Below are 13,646 nucleotides of genomic sequence, written 5' to 3'. Positions count from 1 at the left end.
GATCCTTCCTTCGGAAGTTCCGTAATTTAGGGATTTTCCATGGGAATAACTGAGAGTTAAGGGATTTAGACACTCTATTTATAGATCTAGCTCATACAGGGGCCTTTAGGCCTATAGAGGTGACAACGTAGCCACGGTAGACGGCCACCGTGCGTTACATAGAGCGTCCCCTCGGCCCCTCTGTCGCTTGTGATACGCGGCTCTTTCTCCAACTTCCAGCCCTTTTGCTTGTCGTCGATGTTGTTTCTTTTATTGCTTTTGTTTTCTTTATTGCACCAAACATTGCAGTGAATGTAAGCTCACGTTTTTAAATGGTGCGTTCAATCCTGGAGTCCTTACTCTGCTCCTGTTCTGACTGCAGCTATGCTGCTTAGGTGTGCTTTGGTTTTCGCTGCTGATTGCTGTTTAAACATAGGCTTTTGCTGATATCTTTAATACGGCTTCATTAAGTCGAACAAACGGCGAATAATTCCTCCAATACGCGCTTTACAGGAGACACCGCAGAAGAAATGGTGCGGGCCGAGCAGGGGTTGTTGTTGCTGCTGCTGTTGGCTCTAGCACCCAAGGGCTCTTCTAGTGCAGGGTTAGAAACTGCCCAAGGCACTGGGATGGAGTCTCCGAATCGGGATGCCAGGGACTTCGGTAACAATGGACGTGCTGTTGCAGCGGACCCCTACAATCGCCTTCTTCCTACAGCACCACACCAGAACAACGTTGGATGGGGACAACAGAGACCACCGAAGCTGCAGAAGAAAAGGAATACCGCAGTGATCTCCATAAAAGCGCTGTTACTAACTTTTTTTGTCTTTAGCCAGTTGGAGTCGTTCATACTGGTGCCGAGAATAAAGGAGTTGCAGCGAGAAGCGCGTTTAAAAGGTGATCCTCCCTTGACAGATTTAGACGCATTCAGCCGGCTGGTGGTGAAGTCTAGCCCCATGAGATGGCTAAGTATTTTCTTATACATTGGATTTTGGTCGATCATCTTGTCGTTTGCACCGACCTCTATAGGCGCTGCATTGCGTCGTTTACGTCCTCTATTACAGCGTGCAATAAAATTTGCAGCGGAAAGAGCTCGACAAGCTCTCGAAGGGGCCGGTGCAGAAGAAGCAACAGAAGATATCACAGGATATGACCCAGAAACTGCTCCAGAATACCTCGAGGGAGACGGCGACGAAGAAGCTCCAGGAAATGCCGAGTGAGAAAGCGAAGCACCAGCGGAATGAGGTTAATGTCACGCCCCTCCATCTCAGCTGCTAGATCCCGCATCTAGAGAAACACTTCAATTTCTTCCTAGCTAGAGCCTGCACCTTCAGGTAGCTGGTACACACATACGCGCGAGGTAACGCAGCTAGCTAGCTGCCATGCTAGCTGCCCCAGGTAGCCACTGCGGCTGCTGTTCGAACGAGAAAACCGCAGTGGTTATTGATATTGTTGTGCATGCAAAGGTAAACGAAGCCACACAGAAGGAGTAAATTCCTTGTCTGCCATGTAGCAGGGTATATACCTCCAAGTGAACGTGGTTAAGCGACAAAGCGTGGCGACCCGCGCGCTAGCCTTTGGGGATCAGGGAACGATCCCTGTTGGGACGCCCGGGTTAGACAACCACCCAGGGGACGTTTCCGCGGTATTGTTTGTTCTTTAGTATGTGCTTGGCAGCAGCTGCAGAAACAGGAGTAGCTACTGCAGCACTTCATGGGAAACGGCAATTTGATCGGATTGTCGATATACAGCGGCGACATATCACAACTGATAGCAGCCAGCTAAATACCTAGCGACCTGTAAAGCAAGCTGAATACGTAGCTTATAGCCTATTTAGGTGGCTGGTTAGCTAGCTACGTGTGGTTAACTATCGAGTTTCCTGCAGGTAGTTAGCTGACCACCCCTGTTGCTAAGAAAAGGCTTAATTGCTGCACGGGAAACAATACCCTCTAAATCATACACCCGAACCCTAAACCACCCACTGCAGGAGCGAACTCAGTGGTACATTCTCTTTGATTCGAAGATGGGGGAAATGCCGTTCTTGACACGCAAAACAGCCAAATCCTAGACAGTAAACACTGTACTCCAATTGTCCCTAGGTCAGAAAGCCAATGAGCTGAAACCAATAAGCTAAAACCTAGCTCCCAAGCCCCAAAGCGAATTTTCGTCCATAAACCCGAAACACCTAACTATTTTATCTAACGGACAATCTGCAGCACTGCATGCTTTTTTTCCAGAGGCTAAAACCCTTGGCGCCATTCCTTGGCCCCAAGACTTACAGCTTTAAACGTAAACGCTGAACCTTATGCCGTACGACCAAACCGTGCATGCAGCCGTACACCCTGCATGCCTTCAATGTTTGTATAGCCTTGCGCCTGCCGATGCTGAGGACTTGCTATAGTGTTGGGATATAGCGCACAAGGGACTCCCCACGTCCATACTATTCTGCTGTTAGGCAGCTGCGTCCCCTCGTTCCTCACATGCTCGAGGTGGTCCAACAGGGTTCGTTCGTCTCCTCCGCAAATTCTTCTCTCGTTGTCATTTGCTACAGACCCGGCTATCAAGTCAACCTCCAAGTCGGTTCTTGCTGCCCCTGCTACTGTCTCCGTAGCAGCGGCAACGGAGACAAATTAGGCAAAGGGGGGTCTGCAACATATTCGTGTCCCGAACCGAAAAGGTCTGCTGATGCTGTTTCTGACCTTTCCGCTGCTCCTTCTTCAGATGCTCCTACTGCCCTTGTTGTTGCTTATGATCTCTGTTTCCGTTGTGTTGCTGGTCCATCTGCTCTTGACGATGGTTCAGCTGGTGCGGAGTCTCCTACAGCATCGCCAATTGCACCTGTTGCTGCTGCCTCCACCGCTCGAGCCGTCTTGCTGCGTCGGCTTCCCTGCTGTTGCCAGTGAGTCTGTGCTGCCACCTCCTTACCAGCAGCAGCATCAGTAGAGCAGCTATCTGTTCTTTTGGCACAAAACTTCCCTTTTCTGTTGTGGCTGCAGCATCCAGAAAAACAGAGTGGATACCCGGGTGGCTCCAAGCCACGATGCGACGTTGCCTGCACTGAAGGACGAATTGAAGCCGGTCTTTTAGGTTGATGGAGTACTAGGTACTTATTCCCTACGGGTTAAATGATGACACTCCTCACATGCATTAGTTGGTGCAAATGTTCGCTCCCGAATGATCTTTTTTGGCACGCTTCCCGGTGAAGGGCTTTCGTATTGCTGCCTTACACCGTTTGCTATAAATGGTATAGGGCTTACCAGCTGAGGCTGGCACTAGCCTGCCCTCATTTCAGCTTCAATTAAAACAAGGAAGTGCAACGACAAACAGGCGCTATAGGACAGCTGGAACAGAAGTGATGCTGCTATAGCTATCTTCCGCTGTGGTGGAACTCAGCAGCAGAAGCAGCCGCTACAGCAGCAGGAAGGAGTCCATGTGTGCCTGTACCTTCGTCTGGGTATCAGGCTCGCACTGTTTGTTGAGACCGTTGCAGGGGAATATGGTGCTATTCTCTTTCCGGTCGCCTTTTGTTGTCAGTCTCCTCCATCTCATGTTGTCTGTCTCCCTACGGTTCAAAAGCCGTGGGCCCGACAACATAAGCGTGTTGTTCCTCCATGTCTCGCTGCCGCAATGCCAGCACCTGTCTGGCCAACAACCCGACTTATAGCCCGTTCGCTCGCTAGCTATAATGCACCTAGCTGTTAATTAAAGGGGCAGAAGCGGCATTTAGCGTATATTTACGGTGAATCTTCTCCCAGTTCACAATCCCCCCGCTTCAAAACCTCGTTGAGGTGACTCTACAGCTGGGGCCTCGCCAGTACATGACTGCTCAAAAAGCAAACAGGGACCTTGTACGCGGCGCAAACACCACCGGCTCCGCTCAGGAGAGACCGTGTGGGCAATATGCGCTAACTACTCACACCAGCCAAGTCCCCTCTGCCCCTCTGCTGTCTCCATCAAAATCAGCAGAAGGAAACTGGGGGCTTCTTTGTGAGGGAGGTACCCCAGAGGGCCCCTTGGCAGGCACCTCCCCCGACAACCAACCCCGAAGGGCCCATTTAGCTGCAGTCCCTTTTCGCTGCACAAGCACGTTTATGCATACTTAACAGCAAGATGGATCCCCCAATGCACGACATCTGCTGGGAGGCCCCTTCCCAGGTGGCCTACTAACTAATAGACATGGCCCATCAACTCTACACAGGGAACGCTTGAAGGTTCTGATTACCCTGACTACACTGAGGGGGGCCCTCTCCACAGACACATTATTCGGCGCCAAGAAAGGGGCCCAAGCGAGGGCACCCACAGGGTAAAGCTGGGTACAAGGGGGCCCCTCTAGGGGTCCCTGCTGCTCTTGTCAGCGGACAAAGAAACAAACTACGAGCTGGACAACGGAGGGACCGCTAACAAGCGGCCCCCTAAAAGACAGGGGGCCCTGAATTGCGTAAAGGGCCCCCCCCCCTCAAACAAGCAGATAGCAAACCAAGAGAAGGCAGGGGTCTCCGTGGCCTGCATAACGAAAACGCTGCTTTCAGGGATTTGGAACACTCAAGGGGTCCCAAGGGACTAAGAACAACCATAGAGGCCCCAGTTCGAAGGGCCCCTGCAGGGCCCCCGGGATCTTCTGCCGCACACTGCATCTCATATACCAAATCTAAATGCCCCATATTTCGCGTTTTAGGCAGCTCACGAAGAGGCTGTGTGTGTGAGAGAGGAGGGTCTCTCAAGATATACAAGGGGGGCCTCCTTGAAGCAAATCTGGGACCATGTAAGCTGCGGCTCCCTCTGCTGCTGCTGGGAATGACTCTACACCAGGGGATTTAACGAACTGCATCAGTCTTGCTCTCACAGGGTCATGACAAGGGGGCCATGAGGTTGATATCCCCCCAAGGTGGGCCACTTGGGGGGGACCCTGGGCGCCTCCCTCAGAACGAGATGCTGTCGGTAGTGCATTTATGACAACATTTGTCGCTGGAGACCGTTCCTCTGCTGCTGCTGCTGCTCGGATCAGCAACTGCGGCGGCTGCTGCTGCTGTTGCAGATACCCAGCAGCCACAACCCATCCTGGAGGGTCCCCCCTTAGCTGTGCAGCACCAAACACCCCTAGTGGAGCAGCTGGAGCCCCCCTCTGACCCCTTTGCCTTCGAACGCCTCGCTGGAACAGCCGCTGCTGCTGCTGCAGCTGCTGCCGTTGCTGCTGCTGCTGTTGGTGTTGCCGTTGTTGGGGCTGGCGCTGCCGTTGTTGCTGCTGGCGCTGCCGTTGCTGTTCCTGCTGTTTACGCAGCAGCAACTCCAAATAACATTTCAGGATAACATTGAACTCGCCTGGACGGCCCCTGTGCCCCTCGGGGGCCCCTGAGAAGGGCCGCATAGCAGCTCCCTCTAAATCCGAATTGACAACCTGGAGATGGCGGCATGCTTCCGTTGCCGCTGCTGGAGCAAGACAAGCCCCTTGTGCTGCGTCCTGCAAAGGAAGTTGCTGCAGTAGCTGCTGCTCATGGACACCGCTGCTCCCGCTGCTGGAGGGATCCAGGGACTCCGCCCCCCACACAGAATAAAGCTGTGCCGGCGGGGCCCGCTGAGGGAGACGCTGAATGCCTGAACAGATAGCCTGATGCTGCACCCGAAGAATCGAAGCAGATTCAAAGGCTGCTTCTGTTTCTGGATGCGTGGTGAGGGACCACAGGGGGTCTTTCATTTCTTGAAATGATATGGAGGCTGCGGGGACCTCTATGTGGTTTAGGCTGCGCTGGGCACTGACGGGGGCCCCGTTCTGCTGCCACCCCTGCTGATGCGGTTGCTGCAGCTGCTGTAGCGCCTGATGCTCCTGCTGCAGTGTACGCTGCTGTTGTTGCCGCGCGAAATGCTGCTGCAGCTGTGGGCGGCGTTGTTGCTGCTCCTGCTGGGGTGGCAGGTACTGCTTCTGCTGCCCTGTTTGGTGCTCCAGCATTTGCAACTGCATAGATTGTTGTTGTACTGGGCGCTGCTGCTGCTGCCGCTGCTGCTTCTGCTGCTGTTGGGCCGGTAGCATCCCTTGCATTGCGAAGGCCCAAGGGTCCCCTGACGAGCGCAGAGACGGCAGCTGGGGGGGCCCTCGGTATCCTTTGCTGCCTTCAGAAGCATTCAGGGGGGCCCTTGCAACAGAAGAGGCTGTGGAGGCGGCGGAAAGTAGTGAATCATGCCGTGTAGCTCTGTATGCTGCTGCAGTTCTCTGCCGCTGCTGCGGCAGCTGGCGGGGGGGAGGAGGCCGATCAACCAATGCAAGGCTGCAGAGGGCATCCATGAAATTCAGTGAAGGGACGGCAGAATCATCTGAAGGGCGTTGGGGTACTCCACGCCAGGACACGTCTTGCGGTGACAGCAGAGAAGCACTCAGCGAAGCCCCCACGGGAACCCCTGTGAGGGCCCCTAGAGGGACGTCTAACTGGGCCTCTAGAGAAGCGTCTAACGGGGCCTCTAGAGGAGCATCTAAAGGGTCCTTAAGAGATGCACCTAAGGGAACCTCTAGAGAGGCCTCTTGGTGGGCCTCTAGAGGGCCCTCTAAGCACGCCACTAAAGGACTCTTTTGCGGATTTTCAACCGATGAGCCTAAAGGGACCCCAAGGGGGCCCCAGTTTGCCTGCAGTGCATGTCCTGGGCGAGTTGAGATGAAGGACAACGGCGGCCCCTCCCCCAATCCTATTTGGCTAGCTAGAGATGCGTTCTTGGCATCTTCGGGACCAAAAAAAAGCGTTTCGTCGTGACGGGACCCCTCGTCAAGGGCGCTGCCCTCGTCCTCAGAAAGCCGCGAGAGGCCCTCTTTGCTGAGACGCTTCAAGCATTGTATGTCTCCGTCAAGCTCAGGGGCTCTCTCCTGAGCAGTGGGGTGTACTCGGGGAGGCTGCCCCTGCAATCTCGGAGGGAAAGGGGAACCCTCGTCCTGAGGTCCCTCTAACTTGGGCAGCAGCGGAGGGCCCCCCCCACCGCCATCGAAATCGTCACTTTCAGGTGTTTGCGAAGGCCCATGAGATCCCACATCAGGAGGGGGCTCCTTTAGGGGCCCCCCAGAGGCATGTTGATGCAACTGGGGAGACATCGGAAGAGCAATGGTAGTCCCCACTTGATCTAGGCTCGACTGTTCGGACAGCTGCAGCAGCAGCAGGAGGGAAGGCGACAGAAAAATAAAAGTACCGCCAAGCCCTAAACCCTAAACTATACACCCTAAACCCTAACAACACACAGGAAAGCGGGCCCCCACAACGAAAGGGACACGCGCTCGGGCTGGGTTCGCGAGAGGAACGCAGGATGCATCGTGGCGGTGTGCATCTAAACCCTAAACACTGAACCCTAAACCATATCGAAAACAACAAGCAGATAAAAGCCCTTCAGTCACTTCAAGAAAACACCCACAGCCGGCGTATGCATCCGCTTAAGAGGGGCCCCTCCAGCTCGCCGGGGTGACGCTGCAGCCACTACTGCGGCGGCTGCTGTTGTTCTGATGCTGAAACTGCAGCTGATCCAAATGTCTGTTTTTGCTGCACAAGCCTCTTGAACTGAAGGAATTTACGAGCAGTTAGAAAGGGTTAGAGAGGAAATTGAGGCATGTGATACAGAGACGTGCTGGGGACACGCCAGCGAGCCAGCTACACACTGTGCCCATGTCTTATCACTAGTGACAATGCTACCGTTGTTTACTGTCTCGAATATAACTAACAGCAGTAGTACTAGTATTGTTTACTGTATCTAATAATACTGCAACTATTTGGAGTTTTCTCACTGTCTGCAATTTAACACGGGTGACACTATGAAGGCTGTTAAACACACATGGTGGTTGCTTACTGTATCCACTGACGGTACTGGCAATACTGCGGTTGTTCACTGTCTCTAAGAACACTTGCCACGATATATGGGCTGTCAACTGTCTCCACTAGGGCTAATCATAACGGGAACGTCGCCGTAGACTGCCACAGAGTCAAATACTTTGTAAGAGCTCGCAACAGGCAGATGTCCCGTTCCCCACCTTAACATATTGCGCCTTGGAACCAGTGCCCGAAGCGCCGTGGGCTGTGCGAGAGGAGGTTCAGTAATGAGAGCCCTCGAGCATACATAAGGACTACTGTGTGCTGTAGTATAACAAATTACGAGCTCGGCGAAGAACAGCTGACCTCACTCCCAAATCCAGGCGTCCTGGGCGCAGCAGCACCACAACCTGAAGGTTAGAAGGTGGATGCAGGATGCAGTTTATCAAGAGTTACGACGCACTGCAACCCATGCCTTAAGATAGCTCCACATACAAGCACAACCAGGTAGTTCCACATACAAGCACACCAGGTAGCTTTTGCAGCACTCCCTAACAACGCCGAGAATTGCTGACTGCTTATGCTCTGCATGCATGCTCCCCACTTGCGCGCATGCCTCCTACTAAAAGCCGAGTAAATGTTCATTTGCCACCTGTGGACGGACAATGCTGCATCTGCCGCCGCTGACGCAAGCACAAAACCCGTATGTGCCCGTTGCACCCGCAAGATGTAAGATGGCTGCACTGCGATGTGATACCCAATATATCCTTAATGGACAAGTGGAAGGAGAAGCGACGATAATATCGAGAGGAAAACGATATCCTCGAGGAAATGAGACGAAACGAAGCAAGCGACTAGCCAGAAAGAGCCACTGGGAAGTAAGCACACACAAATCTGTCGACAACGTCCAAAAAACGGGGAGAGTTCTCACGAACGTTGGGTGCCTGCGCCTGCTGCCTCTAAGCAAACGAACTCTGGGAACCTGAGACGGTCAGTCATTAGACAACTACACGGCCGTGTGTTCTCCTCTGTCAATTGAATAACGGCAAGAGACTGCGGCACTTTCACACCAAGCAAATGCAACTAGACCAAGACTGCGGCACTTTCACACCAAGCAAATGCAACTAGACCAAAAATATCAACCCATTTCAAAGGAAAACAATTGTATTCATAGATGGCTCAAGCAGGTTTCCTCTCCACATCCGTCATCGGAGGAAGTACGTGCAGGAAAAAAATCACAACACAGCACACACACACGCATGTATGTGTCTATATTTTGACTTATATTTAGATGTAAATGCGTATGTATGCATATATACAAGTATGTGTATATAAGTGAGCTGTACTGAAACGCATATGCGCGCATGCGAATAGTAAAGGCTTGCGTCCATCTCCAAACGTCCGCCAGTGAAAAAGTATACAGATACACATGAACATGTATGTATACGCATATAAATGTTCGTATAAATGTATGCAGGGACGTATGCAAGTGAATGCCTGCCTGCCAGCAAGCGTTCGTTTTTAGGCGGTTTGGGGTCCCTACAGGTCTTGCGAAAATTTGCCTACTGCTGCGATGGGTCCAATGTACCCCCGGTTGCTTCTAACGAAGGCAAGTAGAAGAGAGCTGCATGCACAAAACCTTGAGACACTGTCTCCTTGTTCAAGGTACCAGATACCTCAAACGCATGCTTTTAAGGTTGCTCTTGTGATGGTGTGCCCTTTCACCTGCGCCGCCACACAGTAGTCGAACAGCTAGAGAAACCGCCGGCAAGAAGAGGCAAAATAAATATTTTGCCACTGATTGCTATGTAGTTGTTCTGGAGATTCCTCCTGACCCCAAGCCAAGGCCAGAGATACATCACAGATAGCTGCTTGACACCTCACTCAACGGTAACCGTTGATCCCCTAGACCCCTGCACATTCCAGGCATTCCATGCAACGGCAGCAGGGCTTCAGCCTTTGTTGTTGCTGTCTCCTTCTTAGGGCTACCTGAAAACACAGGGGGTACCTCCAGCTCCCTTTGTGGCCTCCTGCCAATTAACGTTGCAGCTTCTTGTATCCCAAGCCCCCACAATGCACCGCTAGAGACGGCTTTTCAATAGTTGATTCGCCAATCCCCACTGCATATGTGCAGGCAGTCAATGCAACTATGCCTGTTTTGTAGTGTGTTCGTTTTAGGGCACCAGCTGGGAGCGCAGGAACGCTTCGTCGTCTTCTCTCCACGGGTCCCACTGAGGGCCCCTGAATCTGATGGGTGTCAAGGGAGACAGAAAAAGGAGTCTCTTGAGGACAAGAACTTCTTTGTCCTCCGGTCTTTTTCCAGTTTTGTAGACTGCCAGGGCCTCTAGGAGGCGGTTTGCGAGGACAGTGCTAAAGATGGCGCGCCTGCGAGGGCGGTTGCCGGAGCATTGAAAGGAATAGTCGGTTCTAAACATGGAAGCGAATCGTCTCCACCAGAGGTGGAGTTGCATTGCGTCTCCCAAGACCTGCACAGCGCAAATAATGCTGTCAAACACCAGGAAGCGCATGCCCAGAGCAGGTGCTGCAGCAACAACTTTCAAGTGCCTTGAGGAGAAGCGCGCCTTGCGGAAGATCCCGTTCGCCATGATCTCCACACAATACATCAGCGTGTCTGCTTCCTCTTGATTCAAAGACGCCCTCTTCAGAAGCTCACGAACAACTAACAACTGTGCGTGTGCTGAGAACCCCCGCCGCATCTGCCCAAACACCACTGCGGGGTTTAGCTTGCGGGGGACAACATTGGGTTCTAATGCAGGTAGGTGCAAGTAAGGGTGTTGCTGCACGTCTAGCCCACTGCTGCGAGTCTTCACATCTTCCACGATGCTCATGCTGCTGCTCATGATACTCGTGATCGTGCTGCCTCTCTGTGCCTTGCTGCTTCCCGAAAACCTGCTGTTACTTCTGCTGCTGCTGCTCACCGCTGCCTCGCACGCCTCCTCGTCTGTCTCCACCTCCTCACTGTCGTCAGGCACCAAGCTGCTGGGGCCTTCTCTGCTGCTGCTGCTGCTGCTCGAAGCCAGCGGGTGCTCAGTAGATGTCCTTGCTTGCCCCGAACCTTCCTGTGCTCCAAGCTCCTCCTCGCTGTCTTTCCCCTCAAAGCTCCCACTCGTCTCAATCCAGTCATCAGGTCTCAACGAAAAAGCGGCTGGCAGTGTTTGCTCCACAACGCTAGGTGGAGCTGCCCCTGCACCTCCAGGGTGGACAGACAATTCCACCTCCAACCCTCTCAGCTGCTGCAACGAAAGCGAAGATGCAGGCAGCCAAGCGTGAGCAGAAGAACCAGGAGCCTCGAACCCCTGTTGTGCAGACGTCTGCTTCAATGCAAGGGGAACAACCTCTGGCTTGCTTGGGCGTCCACTCATCTCTAATTCAAAACGCGAATGTCCGTCCCCTGCAGTGGACCTCGGCGCGACCACCTCAGGGTGTACAGGCAATTTTAAAAACACATCGTCAATTGAACCCTGATTCGCGTATAAAGGCCTGTGAAGCGCAGAATGTGTTGACACATCCAAACTAGGCTGACCCTGCTGCAGCTGCTCTGGCCCGAGGTAAGGCTGCTGCTGCGGCCTCAGGTGCAGATTTCCCTGCACTGAAGGCAGCAGCTGCTCCTGCGGCATGCGAGCTTCTCCTAAGTGGAACACATGCTGCAGCCCGTTGTGCTGCTGCTCCGTACCACTTGGGGGCTGCTCTACAAAGGGGGTCTCCACACGCACTCCCACATGCAGCCCCCCCTGCTCCCCAAAGGGACGGTGCTGCTGATCCCCCAGCTCCAGTTGCTGCTGCATTCCTAGCAGCAGCAGCAGCTGCTGCGCCTCCAGCTGCGGCACATGTGGCGCCCCCATGTGCGGTTGTTGCGCTCCTAGATGCACCTGCTTCTGCTTGTCAAAAGGTGTCTGCTGCTGCATCCCCATGTGCAGCTGCTGTGCCCCCAGTTGCCGTTCCTGGTGTGCGCGTACTGGCAACCGCGCCTCCATGGCTGCCAGTTGCATCTGCTGCGGTCCCCCCCGTTCCAGTTGCTGCTGTTGCTCCGTTTGCAGCTTGTCACAATCCCTCAGTTTCACCTGTTTCTGAGCCCGCAGGTGCAGGTCCTCCTGCTGCCCTGGGTGCAGCAGCTGCGGTAGCCTTGTCTGCGCACCCACCTCTAGTTGCTGCGTTACAGGGAACTGCTGGCCGTGGCTCCGCTCCAGCATACAAGGAAGCTTCTGGTGCTGCTGCATGCCCTCATATGTTTGCATTGAGGTCGAAGGCCCAGCGACGCATGGCGAAAAGGGCACCGCTCCCTGGTCGCCCTGCAACTTCCGTTCAAAAGCTTCGGCCTCTGCGTGCAGCATCCATGCAAGGGCTGCAATTTGCTCTTCAGGGTCTTCTGCAGCGTCTTGATGTTGCTGCAGATGCTGTGTTGGAATACCCATCTCTGCCTGGAGAGCCATGCATTCTTCTAAGAGCCGCGACCGAACATGGTTTGTCCTTCCGTTGTTCTGGGGTCCGTTGTCATCTTGGTCGCCTGCCAGGCGGCGAGGTCCCCCAACACCTACCTGTTCCCTGAGCGCTGGAGGCCTGCATGCAGCGAAGAGTAGCACGAGTGCGAGCAGCGGCAGCGCAGACGCAAAGGAGACGAGATGAGATCGCCGTCGGGGGGGCCTTCGGAGACTCCCGAAGGCCGACCTTGTTTGGGACGAAAATTCCGAAAGGGCAGCAGTAGAAAGCTGTTTCCTCTCCGCTGAAGGGGTCTGGGGGTCGTGGTCAAGCAGCTGCTCCCCCGTCTCCAGCGCATCGGCAGCAGCATCTGCAGCAGCATCTGCAGCAGCACCTGGCGGCATTCGCTCGTCTGTGCCCTCCAGCGGGCAGAAACGAAGAAGAAAGCAAATAAAATAAGAGGCAATATTCAAGTAAAAAGCCTATAATCAACGACAAAGAAGACAAGAGAGCCGCAGCCATTACACGCAGGCGTATCACTGGCGATTTACACTGCTTCTCCAATGGTACTTTTGGAGGTGCCAGAAGACCCAGATGCGAGGGCCCTGTGGGACCTGTGAAAGAGCTTTTCTTGCCCATTTCTGAATTCTCCCTCGTTTAAATTAGTATTTAGTTCATATTTCATGCAAAGCAAAATGAAATTTGCAAGCCAAGTACATCAAGGTGTCGGCGCCAATACATCCCAAGACAGGGAGGACAACAAGGGATCTGAGGAGCTGTAGAGTAGTTGTTGCCTCTTGCAGTTTTCTCAGTTTTATTCACTTAGTGCAGTTAAAATAATACATCAGTTCCTTTTGTGTAGCAATAGAAGCGTCCACGTTAGTGGGATCAGCAGGCTGTCGGTCTTTTAGAAATCGAGTCTGCCCTTGGTGGTCTGCTATCCATTTCTTGGCTGCATCTCCAGAGGGTCGTTTCAACTTGTTTATATATGTTTCGTCATATTAATATAGTGGTTCTGTTTGTTTGCTACCCTTGCCCTTCAAGTCTCCTTTTGTTTTTGCCCTGTTACCCTCGGGCTCTCCCTTCGTCTCCTCAAAGTGTCTTCGCAACACACTCACCCTATACATATCTGTCTGTGCATAGTTGCTTCAGTTTGTGCCTCTCTGTGCACTCCTTACCGAATTTATATAGTGTTTTCCTTAATTGAAGAGGCACTCTCCACAGGATCGCTGCTGGCTGTATCTGCATGCTCTTTGTGTCCACAGGCTTTGGGACTTCAGACAGTCTGAGCACATCTGTCACCCAATCTTGTTGGAACGAAAACAGCACAAAGTATTGTGTTACTGCACAGACTGCATGCAAAGTTGCTGCAGCTGTTCTCCCATTCACGATCCTCCGTTATCAAGGGGGGTGCATGTTGCTGAGGGGGAAGAAGGATTTCCTATTCAATATATATTA

General features: G+C 53.2%; 3 protein-coding genes across 3 annotated transcripts; 1 reads left to right on the top strand and 2 right to left on the bottom strand.

Moving 5' to 3' along the window:
• Positions 1–608: 608 nt before the first annotated feature.
• EMWEY_00046490 (hypothetical protein) lies at positions 609–1,199 on the top strand (the record flags this gene model as incomplete). The annotated part of the gene is made up of 1 exon (XM_013483123.1): positions 609–1,199. The coding sequence occupies one exon, from the start codon at positions 609–611 to the stop codon at positions 1,197–1,199; it is 591 nt and encodes a 196-aa protein (XP_013338577.1).
• A 3,497-nt stretch (positions 1,200–4,696) lies between these two features.
• Positions 4,697–7,048, bottom strand: EMWEY_00046480 (hypothetical protein, conserved; the record flags this gene model as incomplete). The annotated part of the gene is made up of 1 exon (XM_013483122.1): positions 4,697–7,048. One exon carries the CDS (start codon positions 7,046–7,048, stop codon positions 4,697–4,699), a length of 2,352 nt encoding a protein of 783 aa, XP_013338576.1.
• A 2,877-nt stretch (positions 7,049–9,925) lies between these two features.
• On the bottom strand, positions 9,926–12,827 carry EMWEY_00046470 (hypothetical protein, conserved; the record flags this gene model as incomplete). Its single annotated transcript, XM_013483121.1, has 3 exons — positions 9,926–12,329; positions 12,438–12,600; positions 12,740–12,827. 3 exons carry the CDS (start codon positions 12,825–12,827, stop codon positions 9,926–9,928), a joined length of 2,655 nt encoding a protein of 884 aa, XP_013338575.1.
• Between the last annotated feature and the right edge of the window lie 819 nt (positions 12,828–13,646).

The sequence above is a fragment of the Eimeria maxima genome, genomic scaffold (assembly GCF_000499605.1).
Source record: "Eimeria maxima Weybridge genomic scaffold, Emw_scaff964, whole genome shotgun sequence".
NCBI lineage: Eukaryota > Apicomplexa > Conoidasida > Eucoccidiorida > Eimeriidae > Eimeria > Eimeria maxima.
This window is presented reverse-complemented; position numbering and strand designations above follow the sequence as displayed.